The sequence below is a fragment of the Chlamydotis macqueenii genome, chromosome 5, assembly GCF_036417535.1.
Source record: "Chlamydotis macqueenii isolate bChlMac1 chromosome 5, bChlMac1.mat, whole genome shotgun sequence".
NCBI lineage: Eukaryota > Metazoa > Chordata > Aves > Otidiformes > Otididae > Chlamydotis > Chlamydotis macqueenii.
Genome location: NC_141560.1, coordinates 50,280,012 through 50,306,537, shown reverse-complemented (window position 1 = coordinate 50,306,537; position 26,526 = coordinate 50,280,012). Strand labels below are relative to the sequence as shown.

Here is a 26,526-nt window from a genome sequence, read left to right as displayed (position 1 = left end):
ACCTCTTTTCACATTTTCTGTGAATTTCAAGCCAGAGAGTCTGGGATGTGAAACAGATGTTGTGCTGTTGTGAATGGGAATGCTGTGATGGAGAGGAAATGGAGGAGCTTTTAAGCTTGAGAATGCTGGATGTTAAGACTGGCAGTGACAGACAAGAGCAGGCATGGTGGCAACGATCAAGTGTGTCCCAATTCTGGCCAACTCATGATATACAGGAAGAGGGCAGAGGGTTTCACACTTAGAAGCAGCTTAGAGCAAGATACCACATGGTACCAGCACCCATGGCAGGAAATGAAGATGCAGGCAGAGTTCAGTCATGGACACCTTTACCACAGGGTAGTCAATTTAAGAAGATGTCCTGAGGAAAGTAACCAACAACACCTGAAGAGACTTGCTCCTGTTCGAACATCTAAATAACAATTGGTTGCTAATGAGAATTCTTCCCAAGCATTAGCGGCTGCACTAGAGCACAGATCTGTGCACCCTTGCAGACGTGGGGTCTTTGCGGTTGGTCGAGTACTCAAGTAAAATGTCAGTATGCACACTACAGAGATGTTCTGACCAACCAATCATCGATGTCTTTTGCAGACGTTTTCTGCATTTCTTTCCCTTGTACAGGAAGCACAGTGTTTTCCTTTTCCTGTTTACCATCATTGCTAGATATGTTCACAAATTAAGTCATGACTCAACTGCAAATGATCAGTACAGGTCTCCAATTTGCATACTAATAAGCTTATAAAATCGAGAATTTATTTTATTTGAATGATATTTTTCATTCATAAATTTATAAACTAAATGTTATTTAATTTATTTGTTTGAATGATAGCTGTTCTGAATGATGGTAAACTTTTTGTAAAGTATATAAATTTTGATTCCTTCTGAAAAACATAGTTTTACAAATGGCTATTCTGTCAAATGTTTTGTAAATACAGATAAAATTTTTAAAGTTATATGTATATGTATGAGGGCACTTGTATTACTCTGCAGGTTTTACGGAAGCAGCATACTTTTCATTTAACCTCTGAGAATACTTAAAGCAATACAGATCACGTTAATTAGTATTTAACACCATCCAGCCAGCATTGGGCTATGATGGAGAAACTCCCTTCACTTACAACCATGTAGAGGCAATATCCCCAACCATTAATCAGAACAACTTTTACAGTAATTTAATACTTCCTGCAAGCAAGAATTTAATGGGTACAGGGAAACAAATCAGTAGCCTGACAGTGCAGGTCCTGCCAACCACCACTCAGTTTCCACATATCAAGTACATTAATGAAAGGTGCCTCTCTAGTCAAATTGCAGAGTGCTATAACTGCTCCACACTCCAACCAAACAGCAACTAGATCCAGCTTTATTCTTAGTGCCCAATTTATTTCAGGCAAGAAAAAATTAATACCTTCCAAGTAAGAAACTCAAGTGCCAGTAAGCAGTCTAGAGCAAAGTATGTTCTAAAAATGATCTACAAGAAGCTCTGTGATATTTAAAGCTTACCATTGTTAAGAGCTTGACCATCAGAACACAAGGGGAAAAAAAGCCTCATATAAAATGAGTATTTATGTTAAATATTGAATGAACAAAAGGTTATCTTTTTTGGCTGAGGATATACACACAAACTTATTGAATCAATTCAAATTACAAAAAATATTTGCTGTTGGAACTAATAAATCTATTTTTCAGCATCAATTAGGCCTATAGGAGTTTGACAGTAATAGCTAAGCAGTCACATTAACAAATAGTTTTGTGCTTTTAAGGTAAACTTATTAGCCCTTAGAAGAACTCAAAACAGTAGCAGAATTAGAGTTCAGATTCTTTGCCAACTGAATAGGTTCTCAGTCAGACACTACAAGTAATTTTATATTTCCGTATAATATATGGGTTATTTATATATGTTTTATACAATGCCCCATTTTGCCTTCAAGTACAAATCTCAGTGTAAATAAGTTTTAGAAAAATAAGAATCAAATACATATTGAAGACATGTAAAATTCCACAGGGAACAGCAGAAAATAGTTAAGAGCCCCATTAAGAACTAATCAACCAGTAAAATCAAAGAGGACTTAATGGAACAGCCTTTTTAACACTATGTAGTTCTGCTGCCAACACACATGGGATGATCAAAGCTTTACAGATGGGGAAAAAAAAGTGCGCCCAAAACAACTTCTAGCAAACTCCCAAATGAATTCTCCAAAGAAAGCACTCAATTACCCTCAGGGGAGCTACGATTCCAACTATGCTAACAAATAAGAACGAACATCTCAGGCTATTTAAACACAGACAGTATCACTGCATAGCAATCTACACTTTTAAGAGAACATAAGCTCCCTAGGGGAAGAGATCGTGGGTACTTTCATACCTAGAAAGCAGGGAGTGTCCTAATCTAGAGAAACAAGAGCTAGTCCTCATCATTCCAGAACTTTTAGATTCTTTAAGAAATTAAAAGAAAATGAGTTTAGCAGCCTGTAAAAGATTTCCAAATTAGAGAGACAGGTAGCAGAGATGCAAATATTCAAACCAGCTTTGATTTAGAGATGCCCTACTTTTATTCTCTAAGCAAAGAGAGACTATGTCAGCTGGATCACCCACACAGTTTGATTCCACAACCTCTGAGTCTCGTGTGCAACAACACAGGAAAAAATTAACTCTCACCTTTCTTCTCTCTGGCAATTTGTCGTACTCCTTCTCTGAACTCAGAGAGAACTTGTAGGTATGGCATCACTGCAGATTCAACCTGCAGGATAATTATTTCTACAGTTAGCTATTCACCATTTAGATATAAAACATGTCTTTACCCACTTCATATTTATGTGCTGTTGGGTGGAACTTGACCCTCAGGTCAATAAAATCAATAAAAATTTTCATTGCTCTATTGATGTCAAAGGAAAGACAATAATTTGTATTAGCTGTCAATTTTCATTTTGTGCAGATAAAACAAACTTGGGAAGTTCTGCCTCTCCCCATTCTTTTTTTTGTCTCCTTTCAGTTACTGATATATCAGTTCCACAGGGTTGTGCTACAGTCCAGCTAACTATAATGCAGCACAGGGACAAAAACAGCACCCAGATGAATTTGCCCCTTCATGTTCCATGTTGTCTTACTTAAGTCCAACTGCTTGTTGGATATAATACCAGGTGAAGCTGATGTTCGGACTTATTTTGAATCCAACATAGATTTGTTCTTCAGATGTTAGCTCACGCTAATTGTATTTAGTTTCAATACAGTGCAGTTGTCTGTATTCCTCACACGACTCCCTTGCCCACAAAAAGTGGGGAGAGATTGCTGTTGAATTATTTCAGGTGTAAGTAAATGCTGGTCATGAAAGCTCAAAGTAAAATGTCCTGAGAATCCTGCTCTCAATGGTAGTGAACAGCAACAGCAAGCAGTTAGTGAACAGCAGTGAACAATTACTTAACTGACTACAGATCAGCACTGTCAGCCAGCACTCCTCTGGAATCTCAAGAGGAGAAGCCAGGCACTCAGGGGACTGCTTAAATTAAAAGTTTCATTACTTTGGAAGTGGGGGAGGGGCAGGGGAGACCACACTTTTTTTTCCCCTGCAGTTTCCACGTGTGCTTCCTATCTGTTAAATCTCCATGATGAATTTCTGTGCAATTAACAGACAAGACAGTCTGTTATGCTCTAAAAATGCCTATATGAGAGGCGCTGAGGGGCTCCGTTGAAAATGTTCATAAATGTGAATACTATGCTCCCGGCTTCACAACTGGAACCTGTTCTGACAAGTCTGGCAGAAAGAATAGACTCTGGAAAGTGAGAAACAGTCACATCTCCACTACCTCTTCTACACTGAACCTAGCTCAACACGCAAATGGAATAGTGTCAGGAAAGCATGTACTGTCACTACTTCATCAGACATTTAAAAATGAAATATTTTTCTTTCCAGAATAACTAACCTAACAGCAATGCTTAATTTATTTGGAAAATGCGAATATGGAACCTGAGGTTTTCTAACTTCAAATATCTTCTATGCCCTTTCAAGTAAATTACTGAACCATGATAATTAAGCTAGTTGTTTTTTCAGAGCTTTTGAAGAGGATTATGCCTTTTTTTTTTTTTGACATAATGACTCTATTGCTTCCTTCATCTCCAATTTAGACAAAGAAACAACAGGCCTAATCCACAGCCTTCTGTAATTAATGAGAAGTTTTCCAGCCTTAAATGTTCACCTGGTAATTTTTGCTAAGAAAAATAAGTATCTGCATGGAAGACTGAAAGAAGGTATAATATTTAATGAAATAGCCAAAACATGTGTTATATTATGTGTCTTTATATTATAATGCTTAAAACCAGTAATGTCTTAGATGATAAAAACAGAAATTTCTTCCTGTGAGGAAACTTGTCTGTAACAGCTGTTAGCACAAGATTCTTCTGACAAGTGGGCTAACAGGTGTGAGCACAGGATTCTTTCTGCAGAAGATTCTTCTGACTCTACTACAGTTGGCAACATTACTTGAAAGGAGTGAAAGGGCTTAGCTATTGCAAATCCTTCCATAAAGCATATCTGTTGTAAGCACTGCCTGAATTAAGCACTAGATACAAATTTAATTTTCATTTTCCCTGAAAACGTAAGTGTTAAGGTGCTGCCTTTCTTCTGAAATTCAGAATAATTCTGAGCTAAATTAAAATTCACTATTGAGGGGTTTTGGTATGGAATACTGAGCATCTTCCTTATTATCCTTGTTATAGCATTACTGGAGATTTCCACAGCACAGTAATGTAAGTATTTGCATTGGCAATTATCACATGTGCGCTCGTTCACATTCTTCAACCACAAGCAAGCTTTCCTCTTCCTTTGATGAATAAAAAGTTTGGGGTTTTTTGTTACATCACCAATGTTTTAATTATGCCTTCTAAGGAGGAACAGAAAAACATATGGTCACACCTCTGAATGCAGAAAACCACTTGAAAAACAGCACTGATTTGTCCATGTCAAATTTTTCACATAAGCAAAGACGGCAAAGTTGACAGCTTTTATATGGAGTTATTTCTCCTGCCTGCACCACAAAACATTACTGTTATTACAGGGCCCATCAGCACTTTCAGCAGGTATCTCCCAAGTACTTCCAGAAAAATTCTGCATCACAGTGGAACTGCTAGGTGACCAAAGCAAAACCGTCTTCAAAGGCCAGATAAAAGCTGTGGCTACAAATAAGATCCGAAAAAGAGATTGAAATGCGGATAAAACTCCAGCTGCCTCCAGGCTGGTTTCTGGTGTACCACAAGGAAGTTTAATCAGTATAATTATATTTTTGAAACTACTTAACATACAAATACTTGTAATGAGTCTTTAGACTCTAGCATGTTCTGTCTGTAGTTAACATGCGGTTTCTTAAACAGACTCATAATTCAGAAGACAAGATAATTCTTTTTCTGGTTGCTATACAATTTGTCTCTCATTAAGTCAAACAAACCTATAAAAAACCCCAACGGTCATAAAATAAAAATCCTGCTTCCTAAGCCAATTAATTACTTCAGATTCAAACGTTAAAAGCAGAAAGAACATAATTCGGCTACACATCAGTAAAGTAATCACTTTATCTAACTTAAGCTTTCAAAGGACACAGAGTAATTTTCTATAGTGTACTTTGTCCTTCACTTACATTTATGTTTTGACTATTCCCTCCAACAGGAAAACCAATTGTGTCATCACTTGCTATGGCACCAAAAATCTGATTAAGGGAGAAAAAAAAAAAAAAAAAAGAAAAAAAGAAAAGTTTTTATACATCAAGGCAAAGGTATGCGAATACTAAGCAAAATCACATGTACTGGGGTTTTGAAGCCACCTACTTCTCATTTAACACACAGTTCACTGCTCTAATAGGATGATGTTCTGGTTTTTAATTGATACAGCACTAACTTTCAAATTTAGCTTTAAAGCTGTCAGATTGGACATTTTGACTTCATTTTTTTTTCTTCTGTCTAACTTTCCTTGCTCTCCACTATTCAACAAAACATTACCTGAAATCATGAAGTAACATAAGGCCAGGTTGGACGGGGCTCTGAGCAACCTGATCTAGTGGAAGATGTCCCTGTTCCTTGCAGGGGAGTTGGACTGGATGACCTCTAAAGGTCTCTTCAGACCCAAACTACTCTATGATAAAAGACTCCAAATTGTTCCTGGCTGCAGCACACACTGCAGTTCAGGGTTGTTTTGGTTGAGGTGTGTGCAAAAGACCTCGTTTCCTAAGAGATTTAAACAAAGACTGTACAGATCCCTTCATACTTGATAAATACAACAGTTATAATCGCACAATGCAATAGCAGCGCTACTACTTGCTATTACATACCTTTAGCATTCCAGTGAGATAGGAACTGATGTTTCTTAAAAGAAGTTTGTTTGGCATTTGTCTGGAAGATTTCTTTGCAGCAATATAGGAGTTACTCTGACTGACTAACGATCGCATTTCTTCTAAGACAGAGCGAGTGTCAATATTGTCACACAGTGCTTCATGAATTGCTGCTTTCTTGTCGTAAAAACTGAGAAGAAAAAAATATTTTTTTTACTATTAATGTCAAAAGTATCTGCAATCTACTCTGAAGAACTTCTGTTAGAAGAGTAAGGGGACCTAAAAGTGAGATAATCTTTTTTAAGAAAAACAGATGAGCAAGAAAGAGGCATTATCACAATGCTGCTGTTTTGCTGCTGCGGACAAAGGCAGGCAGGATAATCCAATTTGCAAAAACTATCCAAATAAGTTACATCTAACACTTTTTCAGTAACTGACCTTTTCAGACTAGTTTTTAAAAGCTGTATAAATTGCTTATTTGTGCTTTTTTGTGCTTACCAATTTTTTACAGCATTGCTCTCCTATCCCTACGTACCAGCTAAGTACTCTATTTAGTATCTTTCCAGTGAGGAGCACCAGTTTGGAAGTTAACTTACCACAAAGTGAACTGTTATGAAGCTGTTACAAGCCGATACAAGGAATAAATTAATGTAAACCTTTGTAATGTTCATGAATAGGCAGTATATTAAGTACCATTTTATGATACAAGGGCTACTACTGTTTCAAACAACATATTTTTTTTTCCAGAGAAAAGAGAATGGCTAGTGGTAGAGAAAGGAGACAAAAATCAAATATCCATGAAGCATACCTTCTGTTCCTCCCACTCCTTTGTCCCTTTCTTTTGACCTATGTGTTACTGACTATCTTCCCCCTTTTAAAAAAAAAAAAAAAAGGGCTCTCTCTACCAACCTCAAGTTGAAGATGAAATTTTAATGAACTGAAGCATCTGCACTTGGTCCTTCAATAGTCAACATCTCTGTCCACAATGAACTGAACTAGGAACAGTTTTAGTACTGCAACGTAAGATGCTTCTATTTTAAATTTCACTCATAACAGAAGTCATACAGGAAGCTGTTCGTATTACAAACAATACTGATAGTTTTGCTATAAAAGTGAAAGACTGCAATATTGCTATCGCTGTCTGTCTCAGTAACACATTGTCAAACATTGGCACTCTGATCTTTTACGCTTGCAGTCATGTCACTTAACTTCTGTTTGTCTCAGTTTGCTCACTGCACTTTGAAACGTATAAAATGCTATTTTTCAAGTTGTAACCAATTCTCAAATAGAAGGGCAGCATTTCAAGTAGTGAAGAAAATGACAGTTAGCCTACAAAAAAGTTCTCTTTCCCTTCACAGAAAGGGCGATGGGGCATGCCAGTGTACTTAACATAAACAAAAGGGAAATGAACCATTTCATCTATACTTCATAAAGCTGTTGCAAGATTAAATTCACTAGCTTGTACAGAGTTGGGGTACTCAGTGGAAATGCTACAAACTTAGAAATATTACTATATACATACTAAGTCATTTTGCAAGTGAAAAAAAAAAGAAACGTAGCTACACAATGGGTATTCACGGAAAAGTAGAACTCCACTCACTTTTTGTTCAGCTCTGCTTCCTGATTTTCCCATTTCTGAAACTGGCCTGTCACATCAGTGGGAGCTCGAAGAATATCCTTCACATTTAAAAAAAACTCCTATAAAATAAGAATATAGCTAAAAATCAGTTTAAGTTAGACACAACCAATATTTACTACAAAAAGGCACTATTTCTTAATTAGCCTCCTAAAGTTTATGGTTTCAACACTGTTTTTCAGCCAGGATCTACTGAATGTCTGTCAAAACAAGGAAACCCACGCATTTTGCATAACGCCGTAAATCACAGTTGGACTGTAATTCAGTTCTATTTCTTGGCTCTGCCAAGTGTGCATGACACACTATGATACTCTAACACCTTGCTGGTCAAATACAATACCATTTTGAAAAAGTTTAGGCAAGCGTTCTCATGGCAGATTTTTAAGTGTGTTGCTAGCAGTGAAAGCTGAAGAATAAAAATTACTTGACAGTGAGGGCCTGTTTGATGTGGGCATCCAGCTTGGTGAAAAGTCATTTTCTCTTATTCTGTGGCCCAAGCCAAACATTTTACATAAAAAGCAGAACAGCTTCAGCTGGAGAGACCGAGATCAATGCTCTCAAAAAGCTGTACAGCCTCCTTACAAGAAACGTGGGTTTAAATCACAGCTCCATACTAAGCAGGGAAAGGAACTGTGCCTGACCCTTCACATGTGCCCACAGGGCACAGAGGCAAATGCTCGATGCATGTGATGAGGAGATAAGGTAGGAATGATACTCCCTCATCCCCTTTGGCTATATTTGTGTAAAGTCTGATCTGGTAGACATGTTATGAGAGTGTCTGTTGGACTGAGTCCTATAAGCAAGCTGAACTAAGAAACTAATCTTGCGTGTAAGTGCCAAGCTGCTCAGAGATGCCAAAACTTGGAGAGAGCACCCAGCTGCAGAGAAATGTAGCTGTCTGCGGAATTTACGTGACTTGAATGTTCAATGGTAGCTGAACAAATACCGTGACATCCCACTGATGAATTCAGAAGGCAAAGTCACGTGGATACAGCCTAAATGTCTTTGGGTTCTATTCACTGAAACACATATGACAACATAAAGCTCAGAAAGCTGAGGAGGAACGGAAGGCCTACTTACATTCATAAACTTCTCATACTGAATAGCTGACTCCATGGTATTATTTGAATAATCCAGTGTATCCTTCCAAGAGTGCATGAGGAAAGCCAACCGTAACTGTCGTGCTATTAAAAGTTTTAAAATAAACAAGGAAAATAATAATAATATTAACAATCTAAAGCATTTTATGGCCTCCAATACTGCAGTGGCTAAGAACATAATTTTTAATACCCTTACTATCAATAAATCTATCAAAAAAGAAAAAAAATATTATCCATAAAAATAATACCTACAAGGAACAGAAGAACAAAGAAGCTGTGCTAAAGTTAGTGAAGAAAACAGACACTGGAAGTTAGCCATTCTTGGAAACTCCGTTCTGTGCTTGAATAACAAAATTACCACAGTCACCACTCAAAGCATTCAAATTCCGAAGTAATTTTTACCTGTATGTTTCTTCAGTGCATCTTTTATGGTAACAAAGTTCTTCAAGGATTTGGACATTTTACAGCCAGCAATTGTTAAGTGGCCAGCATGCAGAAAATACCGAACCCAGTGATCGTTTTCAAAGTATGCCTGCAGCAAAAACAAAAAACCCCAAAGACCTAAGACTGTTTACATACATACCATGAAGTAGGATAATTTAAGAATAAAATCCTCAGAACACAGTTATCCTTATACAAAACACACATAAAGTTTTAAAAATTAATTGATGGATTTGTGTAAGTTGCAGCCAAAGCAAAGCATGTTTGTTTTCACTGCAGCAACTGAAGGCCAGTTCATTCACCTCAGACTGTGCCAGTTCATTGTCATGGTGGGGAAATCGGAGATCAAACCCTCCTCCATGAATATCCATTGACTCTCCTAAGATGGATCCAGCCATCGCAGAACATTCAATGTGCCACCCTGGACGACCCTGTTAAGAAAAAGACATTAGTTGGCTATTAATTAATTGTCTTCCTCTCCCACCTGTGTATCATTCCCTCATTGGTCTGCCCCCAAGCAGTCACACACCTGAGGAAAGGAGACACAGTGGTAACAAGAAAGAGAGATTCTCAGTCTCAGCTTCATAAAAGTATACTGGTGGATTTAAAGATCAAACATGGCATATACATCTGTGATGCTTTGATTATCCTGCTTATTATTCTTTTAAAAATTATACTAATATTTTTGATCACAAGGGAAAAAAAAGGATATAGAAGTTACTGCAGATAAAGAGAGGACAAATGACCAGTAACAGTATCATGTGTCTGCATGCAGACCTGTGTTTAAAAAGTATCAGACAGATTGCTACGCGTTCTAATTATTAAATGAACACAGCAACAGAATCTAGGATTGAATACAAGATCCCCATAATCTATACATTATTAATATGAGGTGAGGCAAAGTATTTGTGTAACATGCTATTTAACAAGGTGTAGAAGATCTAAATCCTTATTATAACGTACTTACCTTTCCCCAAGGAGAATCCCATGAGGGTTCTCCTGGCTTGGAGGATTTCCACAGAGCAAAATCATTTGGAGAATGCTTCTCACTTAAGCGATCAGCTGAGATGCTCAGGTCACCTTTCAAAAGAGAAAATGTAAATATTATGTTATTTAAATAACATCATTACTTATTTTTGGCCTCACTGTACCTCACATGAAATGAATTTAAAAATAAATTTTGAAAAGAAAAGAAAAAAACCTCATCCCTCAAAATTCCTCATAATTAACCTTGATAATCCTTTGGGGTTTTTATTAATGTTTGGCTGGCAGGAAATCTGTCAACAAGTATCAGCTGCACTGCTTTCTAAGTTTTGCCATGAGATTCATCTACATTCTCTCTGCAGACACATTTCCAATATTGCAGTTACAGAAAAAGAAATACAGAAACAAAACCCCCCATACTCATAGACAAGTAAAACTACAGAATCAATTCACTCCAAAATTAGAAGGATCCAAATTAAGACTAGGATTGTCTTAATCTGCACACACAACACCATCATGGGATATTTCTTCCACCCCTCACCTCAGTTGCTGTACAGAATGGCTGGTAGTTGGTCAATAGCTGTATTTACTGTTTTGTTACCATCACAGATATATTATGCACTATTTGCTGTTAGCTCTGTATGATCATCTAGGTGGTACTCTTATTATAACATCTTTAAAACACAGGGAATTTACAATTTCTGCAGTACTGTCCAAGACTTAAAGTGGTTAACAATACCACCTACTGCATAAGAATCCAAGAGAGATTAAAGACAACATTGTCCAGGTTAAGCTTCTTGTGTTGCTTTTGTTTCGTGAGGGGGGACTACAGTGGCAGCTTCTGTAAGAAGCTGCTAGAAGTTTCCCCTCTGTCCGGTGGACTTGGCTGGGCCAAGGGCACACCCACTGCTGGCCAGGGCCGAGCCAGTTGGTAGTAGAATGTTCCCTGATAACGTCTCTGCGATAACATATTTAAGAAAGGGAAAACAGAAAAAAAAAAGAAGAGAGAAGACAAGATGTGAAGAAGCAGAAGCAGAGAGAGGGAGGCACAAGCCTTGTGGGCCTTGCAGGCCTCACCCTCTGGCCTCCTGCTGGGCAGCCGACTGGGCCCAACTCGGTCCAGCCTGGCTGCAGGAAGTGGAGAGGAGATGAGATGTGAAGAGATCCTGAGAGGCGTCTGCCTGAGGCCAATTGTGAAGAATTTCATGTGAGAGGAACGGCTGCAGCCGCCAAGGTCAGTGAAGAAGGAGAGGGAGGAGTAATGCGGCTCCTGGCCAAGATTCCCCTGCAGCCCGTGGTGCAGCCCATGGTGAGGCAGGTTGTCCCCCTGCAGCCCATGGAGGTCCACGGAGGAGCAAAGATCCACCTGCAGCCCGTGGAGGACCCCACGCGGGGGCAGGTGGATGCCTGAAGGAGGCTGTAATCTGTGGAGGGCCCATGCTGGAGCAGCTGGTTCAAGAAGGACTGCACCCATGGAAAAACAACCCAAGTTTGGAGCAGTTCACAAAGTACTGTAGCCCGTGGGAGGGACCCCACGCTGGAGCAGAGGAGGAATGTGAGGAGGAAGCAGCAGCATAAAGCACCGTGTGATGAACTACCATAACCCCCATTCCCTTTTCCCCTCTGTGCCGCTCAGGCGGGAAGGTAGTAGAGATAATGTTAAGCCTGGGAAGAGGGAGGGGTGCGGGGAAGTTATCTTGTTCTCTTTCTCATTATCCTGCTTTGGTTTTAATAATAAATGGTTTTCCCCAAGTCGAGTCTGTTTTGCTCGTAACGGTAACCTGAATGATCTCTCCCTGTTCTTACCTCAAACCTCAAGCCTTTTTTTTCTTATATTATCTCTCCCTGTTCCCTCGAAGGGTGGGGGGAGTGAGAGAGAGACTGCCTAGTCTGGTCCTGAGCAGGGCTGAACTACGACACTTGTCAATTAATTTTGACGTACAGGTTGAGATACCTGTAATCTGATACCTGTAATCAAATGTTTAGAATATCTAACATTATGCAGTTTAAATATAAAAGTATTATGCTTTTATTTACATTTGCAACTTTCAAAGCTTAGCATTTCTGCTGCCTGTAATAGTCAAAATGACATTATCTGTCAGGGTAAGGACAATCATCACAAATGAGTCAAAGCAGCTAAGCTGACAAGCAATAACTTGATGCATGCAAACTCTTGGTTAGTTATATTAATCACCCAGCATCAGTTCCTATTTGCAAAAGGACACATCCATTCAACAAAAGTGACGGGTTATGTGGTGGAAATGATACATTCATGTTACCACAAAGATGGTGGTTTAAGCTAGCACATTTTATTTCACATAGAAGATTTCAGCTATAAGGGTTTGAATTAAGAAGAAAAAAAAATCATATCAATTTTAAATTGCACATCTCAGATATTGCTAGTGTTACCTAGTATGAGTGCCCTAATTTCACCTAGTATGAGTGTTATATAAAAACTTTTTCATATTCTTCTGATAGAGTTTGTGGATTATTTGCTACTAAAACTGTAGAAACTTAGGAGCAGATAACTAATGAGTCTGGTTTACTGAGCACTTTAAGCTATTCCTTTGCTACGGCTTGACTCAAAAAAAAGATCTGTGTTTGGGTTCAGTTCAACCCAATAAGGTCTACAAAGTAAAAAGAGCTCTCAGTATGAAAAAGGAACCCAAGTATTTGTCATTAAATAACAGCCTGATGTGGAGAGTTTTCACCTGGCACGTGGAAGACCTAACTTCAAGTCTTTGTTTCACCTGCTTTGAACCAGATGAACAGACAAACAACTGGGCTATAGTCAAATGACTGAGCTGCTCAAACAACCCCCAAACCAACCAACCAAACAAAACCCAACCCCAAAATATCCTAGAGTAACGCTTCTTGGTATTTTCCAATTAAAAACTTTCATGAAAGTGCTGGCTCAAGCTACAAAACTTTGGAAAAGAATTCTATCGGTAAAGGAAGTGCAGCAGGTGAACCATTCAACTCTCTCAGTAACTTTGATGCAAACATCAGTGAAATCAATTGAAGAGATCAACACATCATCAGTTTCCTCAACAACTTAAGCAAACATTATTTCCCCTTTTTACCTTCACCCTCTTGAAGAGCATTTTGATCACCTACAGCTTCAGGAACCAACTTAGCATAGGAGTGTTTTTCACTAGAATCAAACTTCATAGTATCAAAGTATACAGATCCATTCGACACATACCTGAAAAGTTAAAGATCATTATTTAGCTAACTTTCTACCACGACTTAACTAAATATTATCCCCAAAATCACTGTCTTAAACTTAAGTTCTCTAGTGAAACCACATACAGTATGGTATTGTTTAGTATTGTAAAGATGACTTAGGTTTAGGAAAACAACTAACATCCTTTGTTAAAGGCTTAAGAAGTGAGACATCAGAAAATAGTCCCAAGAGAAGAAATATCCACAATGCTTCTGGTCCCTTTTAATATTTTTCAGTAATACAATATGAATCATGTTTGTTTCACAGTTCATTTTGTCCTCTTGCAATTTGCTGATTTTGTCCCACTACAGCCATAATAAAAACTTTGATACAAGGGTAAGTCCATAATAAAAACTTTGACACAAAGGTAAGCTTTAGGACCACCAGAAATGCTGATAATTCAGTGCAAACAATTTTGAACCTTTTTTTTCTTCTTAAGAAAATTTTCAAATGTAGGTTTAAAGGAAGAACATGAAAGAGAAATTATGGCAGTCTGAACCACAGGTTTGCTTTTTGTCACAACAAAAATACATCCATGTTGAAAAATTGAGGCTATTAACAGAAAGAGAACTCAATAATTTCAGACAGGAATTTATCATGATACTTAGGAACTTCTAGAGTATTAGCTTGATTTTCACAAATATTAGACACTGGCAGAAAAACAGTTCATCCTTTTTTTTTTTTAAACTTCTGTAATTTAAAACTGATTTCTAGCCATCTACTCAGGCATCCATTTTTGAAACCCATTGCTGAAGGCCAGGAGTCAAAGTTCAGGTCAATGGGACTTTAACTATTTATTTTAATTACTGAGGATTTCACCCTGTAAATTTAATAATCTCACTTCTCTCTTTGTAAGACATCGTAAGAAGTATAGAATAGCACATTTTAATCAGGTGAGAAACAACAAGTCTTCTGCAAAGGAACCTGAAGTTTCTTTATTTGATGAAACACTACTTCTGGAAAAGACTACTATCGCATATGAGAACAGAGAAAACAATTCACAGTTAAGTGTCGAAAGCAATCATTCTAGCTCTCATACAATATAAGCGTGCAACAAAAGCATCCAGTAGCAAACTTACCCATAACCATTATCCACAATCTTTTTCACAAAATCCACAATTTCTGGCACGTATTCACTAACCCGTGTTAAAACATCTGGAGGTAAAACCTACAGATAAAAAGTCAAATTTTATATAGTTTTAATATATAAAATATTAATACATATTAAAATATGCACTAAAAATATATATATTATAAATTGGTTAAAAATTGGCTCAATTCCTATTTCAAGCTTTCTGCTAGGAAACAATGGGCTGTGGCCATTTTTGCCTCAGCCTTTAAGGCGACATTAACAACAAACTGCTGCAGGAGGTGTCGGCTCTTCCACTTATTGCACTTCTGACAGAACAGGCAATAAGTCCCTCTGATTTTCAGGTAAATAAACCTTCACTGATCTGAACCATTGCAAATGATACAGCATTTCATCTGTAACAGACGAAATCTGTCCTTGATTGTTATCATCATGTAATTTCTTAGTGGCTGAAGACTGACAAGCAGTCAGTCTAAATGCTGAGGTTGGCAGGGCTCTCTTGTGCAGCTAACAGACTCTATCTCAAACTTATGGATCAGTTTACGGTTATAAGATCATGTTCCACCAAGGGCAAGGGATCTAGTGGACATGTCAAACTTGGTCACCAGTTAACTGGCTCTGGTAACATGCACAACAGATTTAAGATTGTTGGGGAACAGAATAGGTGCTAATTTAACAGCTACCTATTCACACTAAAGCAAATGCTTTATCAATAAGGTTGAAATAGGAGGGTTTTGAAAGCTATTAAGGAGCTATATTGTACCCTAGGAATTAGGAAGCATGGCACATACACTTTTAGAACAGAAAAACAGTTGGTTTACTTACATTAAGCGCTTCCATATCTTTATGAAATTCCCCTTCCCAGAATTTGGGGAGTTTTGAGAATATGGAATTGTCAGTCACCTGACTGCCAAATTTTGTGTCCAACCAGTCAGACAGCAAATCTTTGGCTTCTTCCAACAGTATCTATAAAACAATAATTGTAAGTGCAACTGATTAAACACTTGCCCTGCTTAAACTCCACAGAAAGTTCTTATTCTGAACAGAGAGGTTTGCTTAAGGAAAAAGACACTTGACCAAGAATACGGAGTAATCCGCGCTTCCACCAGAGTTTTATCATATTGCCCTTCATAAATATGGATGAAACAAACAGAGGAAAGAAGATAAACTGGTAAGTGATATCTGTTTTGATATCAATTGCTTAAATAGGCATGTGGAATTTACACTGTAAATACCAGACAGGACCTGCAGTTATGTCACATCATCTGTTACCTCCATTACGACTGGATAATCCTAACAGAAGCCTTACTCTGCACATTGCTAAAAAGTATTTGAAAGAATAACTTGAACATACATTTCAGTCTTATATTAAAAGATGGGTTTTTTTAACAATAGGATATAGCCCAGAAGGTGTGATTGCTTAGGTGGTTTTTTTTCAATTCTGTTAGGTCAGTATAAACTTTTATAAAAGGCACTTGATATTAGAATAGCTGAACTTTTTTTTTTTAAAGATAATTTAGAGAGAGAGTCTTCTCAAAAGGGGAGCACATACCCTATGTTTCCTACAGTAATTATCACAAATAATCTGAAAGCAAGAACAGACGAAAGTGGAAACTAATTACTAAAAGGCAGTAGTTATATTGCCTGGCTTGGTTACTGGGACAGTACCAAAGTCCAACAAAGTCAACAGGATTATTGTCACTAAATGTAATAGCCTTTGGATAAAAATTACCCTGAGCATAATTCTGGGGGGCTGTATCTTCTTCTCTGGTCAGAGACAGAAACACTTGTGTAGAAAACTGCCACCAGTACTGGAATATCACAAATGCATGTTCAGCAATTTATACTGCAACTAATTCATCAAGACACGATGTAAGGTAATTATCATGGGTTGGGAGTGGGGGAAGTCGTTGGTAAAAACAGCATCCAAAAATGACAGAGTTGAATTCAAGGATCAAATTTCCTGCATTGAATGCAAAGTACTAAAAAGCCCTCAGGCCTACCATTTCTCTTTTTATGAATAAAGATTTCTGTAATATTTCAGGGAATTACTACAAGCCAAGTACTATTCTTAAAACTCCTAACAATTATAAGCTAAATATCATTTAAAAAGAAGCTCAAACTGACCTCATGACATCTGTTTATCTCTTCTGCAGGGAGTTTTGCTCGCACAGCTTCTTGTAGAGGGTCAAAAGCAGACTTCACTGCATTTTGAATTTTTTCCAACATTTGCTTTTTATCTGGGTCTGTTGTCTCATTTAATTTAATTGAGAAGAGCTACAATTAAAAAAAAAAAAAAAAAGAAAGCAAGTTACAGTATGGAAGTGCTATGTTCCATACACAATATATTACCTGAGCCACACAGTTCCTTGCTAGTGATGAATAATACATTATGCCATGTGAAAAGGTTTGATATCAAACTACTGAAACCTACTCCTCATCAGAAATAAAGGTGAAATCAAAAGAATTTCAGTAACATCCAAATTCAATTTTTCAGAAAGACTTTGTAAATTACATCATCGTTACTGTTGTTTAATAATTTTCATTTTCTATGCAGTTGATCACCTTAATTACACAATTGATTATCATAAATTTGAAAAGGAAAAGCTTTTATATGAAACACAGAGAGATTAAATGCTAAGCTTAGAGAGTATATCAGGCAACGACAGTTGGGCAACACTTCCAGGCCTCCTATTCCAAGCCTGTATTAAATTAATTAGACTGATAATCTCTTTGTGATCCATAGTTCTAAAAATGACCAGAGAATCACCTTCCCCCACCTTCAGTCCAGCATTCACAATTTATTAAATCTCAAAAGGTCTGGAGACTTTCTGCTCTTTCCAAGGCTGTCAATGGTACAAAAGAGAAATCTCACAAGCTTTAAAAGATTATGGACTTATCACCCTTTAAACACTATTTTTAAAGTTTGAATTCTAACAAACAAGCATCCAAATGTTTTTTGAGCTTTTTCCACAATACTCCAACAACATACATGCACTAGCAAACAAGTTCTACAGACATAAAAATCAGACATGCCTTTTACATGGATAGCTCTTGTCAGTTCTAAAACAATGGAAAATCAAAGTGATGTGCAGTTCCAATAACATTTCTAATTTGTGTGGTACAAGTTCAAAAGAATAACTGAAACAAGCAGGAAGTTTAAGGGGGTAGCAAAGTCAGAGGCATTTTTTAGATGCTTTCCTACATTATTGAGTAAGAACCTAATATACTAGCAGGGATTAAATACCAACCTACCTCTGAGGCAGTTTTAACATCTTCAAGTAGCTGAGCTGGTGCTGATTTGTTCTCCCTATATCGTTCAAAAAGGTGATTTTGTCTTGCTCTTTTGATGATCTACAAAGCAGAAACATGAAAATATTTTTGTGAAGCGACACACAGTTCTAGCAAGTGCAACTAAAATCTAACTCTATCATATGCCAAAGGCTTTTCAGAATCCCTATAAATTTAACAAGCTACAGGAATTACATGCAGTAATACAAATTAAACACACCACACATAGCTAATGAGCTATCTCAACAGAGTTAATTATGTACCTCAACAACAGGCAAATAAAATAAGTTATCTTTGTAAAATGCTTAGTCTTCATTATTTATGACAAAACGCATTTATATACAACTATAGAGGCTTTGCTACCTTAGGAATGCTACAAAACTCACAAAAATCGACGACTTCATGTACAAAATATATGTCCAAGTTAATAAGTGGAGGATTTATCTTGGCTTATCAAATGGCAATTACATATGACTCTGACTTCCACGCTCAAAGTACAGTAATTTAGATTGCAATTTAGAAAGACCTTACCTTATCATCAATATCTGTAATGTTCATACAATAGAAAATGTCATAATTAAAATAATCCCTCAAGATTCTTCTCAGGATATCAAATGAGATGTATGACCTAAAATCATAAAAGATATAGGGGTGTTTTTAGTGAACACTTCAAGCCTATCTCTATTCTATGCAATAACTAGTTTAATCCAAGTCAATAATTTTACAGCAGTTTTAATTTTCCCTCATCTACCAGTAAGTTTTTTCATCACACAATGACGTATTATAATATGCTTTTCAGGAGACCTTATAGCAGTTTTTCAGTACCTAAAGGGGGCTTATAGGAAAGACGCAGAGAAACCCTTTAGAAGGCCTCATGTGAAAAGACAAGGGGTAATGGTTTTAAAATAGAGGGAGGAAGATCCAGACTGGACATAAGGAAAAAAATTTTTACAATGAGGGCGGTGGAACACTGGGACAGGTTGCCCAGAGAGGTGGTTGATGCCCCATCCCTGGAAACATTCAAGGCCAGATTGGACAGGGCTCTGAGCAACCTGATCTGGTTGGAGATGTCCCTGCTCATTACAGGGGGTTGGACTAGATGACCTTTAACGGTCCCTTCCAACCCAAACTATTCTGTGATTCTATGATTCCATTCCATCTCAAGCATTGAGTCTAACAAGAATATTTTCTAGTAAGACAGTCATCTAAATAAAGTATCTTTCTCTACTAATCTTTTGCTTCCAATAGGCACTGTTATTACCTATATCAAAATAAGGAACTGCAGTACCTGGCATGTCCCATATGAGAAGCATCATAAACTGTTGGACCACAGCAATACCACAAGACTTTTTTTCCATTCTGAGGCTGAAATATTTCCTTAATTGAAAGGGAAAATACAGTGATCAGAAGAAACCGAACACATGATCTCAGGCCAATAACAAAAAAGGAATAGTTATTCCACTTCCAGTTTTACCATAAGAAAAGATAATCACTAGCTTTATCACGTGAGTGTGATAACAGGGTCTGGCTGCTTATTTATCTGCACTCTTATAAATCAAGAGATCAGATTATAAAGATTTGGACTAGGCAGGGCATTATTGAAGCTGTGTTTGTAAAAGGGAAGATCGAGCTTTCTTTTGCACTGAAAAAAGTTACAGAGTATAATCATTTCACACACAGGTGGATACTACATCCCATATAACATTAGTATTCTTAATATTTCCACTTTCCCAAAGCACTTTCAAACAAGACCAGAAGAAGTTTTACCAGTTTATATTACAATAATACAATTGGTGAGACTTTTTTTTTACATAGACAACATATAAAGAAAGAAACTGTGATTTTATTCTGTTCACATTGGTTATGTGTATTACAGTTGAAGCCCTGGCTATTTTGCATGACGATAACTTGCAATTGTGAAGTATATATTATGCAATATACACACACTTGTAGTATATGTATCTACTGTGTATATTACAACCCTTGCCTCAGCAAACACACCTGACTGACACAGCATCTCTGGCACGTGCTTGTTAACATTCCACAAAATACAACCCAGAAACCTGTCTGCTGATAGGATAAATACTCAAGAAACAAGCATTTGATGACTTCTCTATTTGTGTTTCTATGGAAATCTCCACTTTTCTTTCATTTAGTCACCTTATTGCGAGTCAGGCTGTTGTAGAGGCAGAGCCTAGAATGTTTTGACCCTTCAGGAGGAGACCAGGGAGGCTGCACACGCTTGCCTTTACCTAGGGGAAAAAATAGTTTAGAGAGAACTGAAGAGACACTTTCCACAAACAGATCTGCAGTATAACATTAAGTTATTTAAATAAAAAACAAACCTCACATATCATTGGACAAAGCAGCTCCAACCCTAGTAATCCAACTACTTCTGTTAGAGCTATCTACAAAGCCGCTAAAACCAAAGTAAATTATTTCAATCAAGTTTATTTTCTACTCTCCGATTTGCCATTCTTATCAACCTTTGACCCAAGTAACAGGAAGGAAAAGGGTATAAAAGTGAGAGCATGCAATTCAGTTAAAGCATTAACAAGAGCTTTGAAATTTAATGAATTATTAATTAAGTCCTGGGCTTTCTACAATGCCACTGATTTTACTGTGATGGCATATCACAGATGTCATACTGAATTTGCAAAAATCCTCCATAGACCAGACTTAGTCTCTAGAGCCAATATTGACAGAGCATGTGTACTCAGGGTGAGAGGGAGGGGAGACAGAAAGGTTTAGAAAGAGCTTTTTATCATACATTGTCTCTGTGTACACAAAGCATTTTGAACACACTCATTGACCACAAATATGTTCCAATTCAGCAAGAGGCTAAATTTTGCCATTAAAGAGAGTAGGTAAAACCCAGGGAAAACTAGTGACAATATTCTTGCATTTGTTTTCTTTTCAATTTTTAAGAAGCAGCACCATTGTTAAACTCATGGTTTTTTCAAATAAAAGTATGAGTATGTGGTCTGTTGAAGAGCTCAGTTTGCTATGCACAGGGCTGCTTGCAGTTTTAACGATGTTAAACTAATTATCACACTAACTAGTAATGAAAGCAAACCAGGAAATTAAGAAATACAGCATGGTTGCCAGCTTAATACACAGGAATTTAGGAATTCTCATGGTATGCATTTCAACTGGAATTAAATTATACAAACTATTTGTTTTGACAAGAGAATTGCCTTTCTGATCCTATGTCTCAGAGCGCTCTTCATTAACTCTATTTCTCTGATATCGTCATATGAATATTTTGGCTGAAAACTTGCCAGTCATGTAAACATTCATGGTATAAAACCATTAATCTCTTCGTCATCTTCTGTTTTTTAAATAACTGCCTAAATAAGAAAAGAAGATATTAACTGCGGTACTCTGTCTCACAAATGGACTCCATGTAACCTCCATGTTACGGATCCACGGAAATAAGTGTTTATTCTAAACATTTCATTGTATTGCTGAACAGAATACCTCAAGTTCAAGAGCAGTCTATCCATAACACAAACCATATACCAAGGTATGGATTTGTTTACTCTTTGATTACAAAGATTACACTGGCATGCTTAATTACAGCTAATGTTTCCCTCAGGGAAGGAGGCCTATGTGGGTTAGTCTAATAAAAGATAATTTTGTAAAGCTTTCTTCACTTACAACCACACTAAACATAAGAAAAAAAAACAGATACTGCACTCTGAATTTCTCAGCTTGCAAGCGAGGCGCCGCGTTATATCCATTACACGGACACCAAGGGCAAAGTAAAAGGCATACTGTTTAGTCTGTTCAAATACATCTCTGCCAGCTATAGTCTTCCTCCTGATTGAACTGAAGTTCATTTGCTCTAATCCACCCCTGGAGCTCTCCAATACCCCCCAAAAAACAACAATAAAATATCCAAGGTCTAAGAAGTGTGGCAGATGCACGTGTCATTTTCATAGTGAACACTGCAGACCACCACTTCAGGACTTTTGATACATATGTACAGATCGTGAAGATAACAAGACATAATCCTTCGGAAAGAGAGGCTTAACATCAAAGACTTCATGGACAGGGAAGCAGAAATCTTTTCTCTTATTGCTCCACCCTGATCCATTAAATTCTGCAGACAAATTGTAATTAGTGGCATTAAATCTGCTATCAGAGCCAGTGGCAGAGCTGAGATCCCTTCACTGCTGAGAGGAAATCAATAACCAGCACAAACACAGGCAGGCACACGCACGTACAGAACCTACTCGCAGCCTGATTTTAACTGCTGGTCTGCTAGGAACTGAGAACACACATGATGAGAGGTTGTGAGAAGATGGCATTGGAGTAATATTAGTCAACAACCATCAGCAAAAATGATAGACATTATGCATTCATTTGTAGGTATTGCAAGCACTATACAACAGCTCTGTGTTATTATTATTAATTATTTCATGACTCCCTGAGCAAGGATCTCACTATAAAGCAATTAAATTAGACTAGCTCATTGGAAAACAACTCAGGAGAGTGATGCAGCTCCCAAAAATGCCAGTACCCATGCTTACACAATGACCTAGATTAACCGGTTAGTATTTCCTCAAATCATCAGCAACGCCTAAATTACCAGGGTTAAAAAAGAACCCCAAACATTCTTTTTGAAATTCAGTGTTAGTAACAATTGTAAGAGGTAGTATTCAGTTTACTTTATTATGAATTTGTATATTATACAACAACTATTTAGTTACCCTTGCAGGGGAAAAAACGTGAACTGGACAAATCCTGATATCTTAGGGAACAAGCCAAACCTCACATACTTTTTTTACAATCCAGTAACTAGCTTTTTAAAGAAAATAAACATAATCAAATTCTGCACACTGAAAAATTTTAAAGTGAAAGAAATGTGGAAACAGAGCTTTAACACTCAAATAGGTCAGGATCTATCAATTATGCAGTAACTGTATGGAAGAAGAATTTAATGATCTTGAATAAAAGTTGATACGGTAAATTTTAAGGCGTGCAAGAGAGTATGAAAGTGAACTTCTAGGAATTCTCTGCAATAAAAACAAATACAATGTCAGCTAGTCTATAACCTGCCCACCAGTTTAGTATTACTCACTTGTTTGAAGTTTACAAGGCTCATTTTTTTCACTGCTGCCATCATAGATTGCTTCTATGTGTCTGTACCACCGGACAACATGGATATACTGGTCCACAGGTGGCCCCGAAAACTCTCTGAATACCTCCACATCTGCATGTGAAAATGTGAACCCCTGGATATAACTACGAGTGCTCAGGTACTCGTTCAAAGCCTTCACCCTGGCTTCCTCTTCACTAATGCTCAGAATAAAACTGTAGCTGGAAGCTGTAAAGAGAGGCACAGGACATTTGGTCAGCATTAAAAGAAGATCTCATGACCAAAACACATCCTTATACTATACATCTCCCCCTCTAAATCAGCTCTGGCAATGGCAAGAAATTTGAGAAAAATATACTTAATACAAGCTACTAAATAACTATAGATTTCCTATTAACAGGATTATGCTTTTGCTGTGATAAGTTTTTTTGGAGACATCTTTACAAAGACTGAGAAGGACATAAGCACAGGTCCTTTCCATGAAGAAATATTATCTACTTGAAACTGGAGAAAGTTCTTTACACAGAGCAAACCTAATCAGTTGCTCTTTTCCACGCTAACACACTCATCCTGCAAATATTTAATATGATTAATTTTATACACTGTGGATAGGCTGTGAATATGTCTACTGAAATTGAGTATATCCTTAAATCTTTACAGGACTGGTGCCCACATGCAAGCTCCCACCATGATGCTCAGTTATTCCTACTTGCTCTAACAACTCAAAACCTAAGCTGTTGCTGTATATTCCCGTAATTCTCCAGTACAACTTTTTCTCTTCAGACATATGAATAACATTTAAAATGAGTAAGATCTACACAAATGAACAGAAAGGATATTTGATCACGCGCCTCCCTCGCAATTTTTAAATTCCACTATTTATTTGGTATACAGGCAAAGCAAGTCCAATTATGTCTCATCTTTACAAACACAGGGACATGGAGGAAGCAGTGGAAGGGATCTGTGACTTGATGGGGATGATCACAGTAACAGCAAGCCCTGTGCAAGTCAGTGGGTATGAAGCATTGTGGAGGTTACAGCATCTGGGCTAGCACTGACATTAGGTAAACCTAGTATTCATATTTTCCTACAATGATTCAACATTTGTAACTCCATTCATGTTCAAAGTGCTGTATAAACATTAAGCCAAAGGTAGTTTAAGATATAGTCAAGGTCATAGCACAATAAATTGAGAGAGGTAGTACGGGAACACCTGTCCCTGCTCCCAAACCCCGACAGAGACCGCTGCCACAAGTGTTGCTTCTCACACTAGTATGAACACCACCTGCATGAGTAGTCCCCAAAGTATTGGAGGTGCTCTCAAACCAACGCTCTTGGAAACGGAGGGATGAAAGAAGATGAGGAAGCAATGGCTAGAAGAGGATATGAGGAACTGCAGAACTGTTAAGTTTTTCCAAATATCATCAGTTAAGACTTATGAGCAGCTCATTTCCTATATGAAATCAGTTATTAAAATATTCTACAGGAACTCAGGGTGACAGGGAAACGGAGGGTAGATACCAAGTATGTTTGTGTTTGACTCTTCTGAGTATAAATAAGATACAGTCGCACACCAGCAGAACTAATAAAAAAGATCAGTGATTAAATAATAATAATAATTAAAAAATTAGAGGTCACAAAAGATACTTAAAATTCATACACAAAGGCAAAGTCAGACTCATGTAAAGTCTCAATCCTTGTCAAGGGCTATCCATGTAATTGTTCAGTATAAATAAGGAATAATAAGTAAATAATGCTTCATAACTAGACCTTAGGGGCTTGCCTACCTAGCTGAATGGGTTCAGCTTCAGCTCTTATAGTTAATTTTACTATAAACTTTTCAGGCTTCTAAATACTTACTGATGTTTATCATCATAGAAATTCACATGTTTATACACATGAAATAGTTTGAAATAGTTATGTTCATTAACTACGGAAACCTAAACCATAAATCTTCCTTGAATGTGAATTTTGTATCTATGAATCATATGCGGAAGAAGGCCAAAAAAAAAGTATTACAGGAATGATCTGTGTAGAAATTAAACTATATCTCAAAGAAAAGATCTTTAAAGATCTACTGCAAGGAAAGCAACACTCAATTTGCAAAGTATTATTAGGGTTATTACGACCATTATTCACACACCAGGCTGCTAATGGGAAGCAAGTCAGTGTATCTGAAACAAGGTAAGTGCTTTCCAACCACATCTGTAAACCAATCTAAAAGGGAATTGCACAAACTTACACACAAATACAACCAAGATGACAGAACTCATACAAGCTAATTTTGGTAAGGAGAGATGGCAAATGCTGTCTGTTAATGTCAGTACCAGCTCAGCCCTGATAAGCAGAGCGGCCAAAATTACTTTGAACCATCTCGGCGTGCACTTTAGTACTTGAAATGATGAAGTTTGACGTTATGTCTAGTTGCAAAAGCAACAGCAGACTTGAAAATGTAATACATCAAAGAAACCAGTTAGCCCAGAGGGCCTAATAGGAGCATGTGTTTCTGTTGACACAGATCACTGACTCAAATTCAGCCCAAACTCAGGTCCGTGACTGCACACTGCAGCCAGTGCAGGACAGCATGAACACACCTGAGCTGCTGAGCTGCAGCAGTCTTGAGCTCCCAGCAGGCTCATTGTACCAATACAAGTTTCCCACGTTGGTCTCCCGGGCTGTGCTGAGCTCCAAACTTCCTTTTCTAGACTGATGGCTACTTTTCAAACCATGATAGCTAGCTTAAAGCTAGCATAGGCGTGTTCTACTCTCTGCTGCAGTCAGATGCAGAGATACAAGCAAATTTGCTGTGTTTGAGAGAGTGCTGAGTTATCAGCAACTCTGAAATACCTCTGAGCATACTGTTTCAGTACATGCAGGACAAAATCATTCTCAATTCTGGCATTCTTGAGAGTAGCTCGAAACTGCACTGAACTAACAAAACAAAAGCTCTTCTCCTGAGGCACAGGGTCCTCTCCAGGGAAGAAAGACCCCTTCTAGAGTTGGTGAGACCCCACCTGGAATACTGCATCCAGTTCTGGAGCCCCCAGCATAAGAAGGACATGGACCGGCTGGAGCGAGACCAGAGGAGGGCCACGAAGATGATCAGCAGATGGAGCACCTCTCCTGTGAGGACAGGCTGAGAGAGTTGGGGCTGCTCAGCCTGGAGAAGAGGAGGCTCCGGGAAGACCTTATTGCAGCCTTCCAATACCTAAAGGAGGTCTACAGGAAAGACAGGGAAAAACTCTTCAATAGGGCCTATTTTGACAGGACTAGGGGTAATGGTCTCAAAACAGAGGGAGGTAGATTTAGATTAGATATTAGAAGAAAATTTTTTACACTGAGGGTG

The 26,526-nt window shown here is 37.7% G+C and overlaps 1 protein-coding gene across 2 annotated transcripts in view; it reads right to left on the bottom strand.

The window, feature by feature from the left end:
- Positions 1–26,526, bottom strand: part of CARS1 (cysteinyl-tRNA synthetase 1) — a 37,655-nt gene that overhangs the window by 7,809 nt on the left and 3,320 nt on the right. Inside the window, exons 2-18 of one of the 2 annotated variants that reach the window (XM_086749038.1) lie at positions 23,163–23,408; positions 20,237–20,328; positions 19,365–19,453; positions 18,608–18,704; positions 18,041–18,139; positions 16,913–17,062; positions 15,611–15,751; positions 14,775–14,863; positions 13,553–13,674; positions 10,453–10,565; positions 9,788–9,916; positions 9,447–9,576; positions 9,025–9,128; positions 7,909–8,006; positions 6,309–6,498; positions 5,622–5,690; positions 2,653–2,734 (exon numbers count right to left, since the gene is read on the bottom strand). In XM_086749038.1, the coding sequence (XP_086605164.1) occupies positions 2,653–2,734; positions 5,622–5,690; positions 6,309–6,498; positions 7,909–8,006; positions 9,025–9,128; positions 9,447–9,576; positions 9,788–9,916; positions 10,453–10,565; positions 13,553–13,674; positions 14,775–14,863; positions 15,611–15,751; positions 16,913–17,062; positions 18,041–18,139; positions 18,608–18,704; positions 19,365–19,453; positions 20,237–20,328; positions 23,163–23,408 (2,040 nt within the window). The remainder of the gene's footprint in view (positions 1–2,652; positions 2,735–5,621; positions 5,691–6,308; positions 6,499–7,908; positions 8,007–9,024; positions 9,129–9,446; positions 9,577–9,787; positions 9,917–10,452; positions 10,566–13,552; positions 13,675–14,774; positions 14,864–15,610; positions 15,752–16,912; positions 17,063–18,040; positions 18,140–18,607; positions 18,705–19,364; positions 19,454–20,236; positions 20,329–23,162; positions 23,409–26,526) is intronic. The other variant, XM_086749039.1, reaches the window with a different exon arrangement.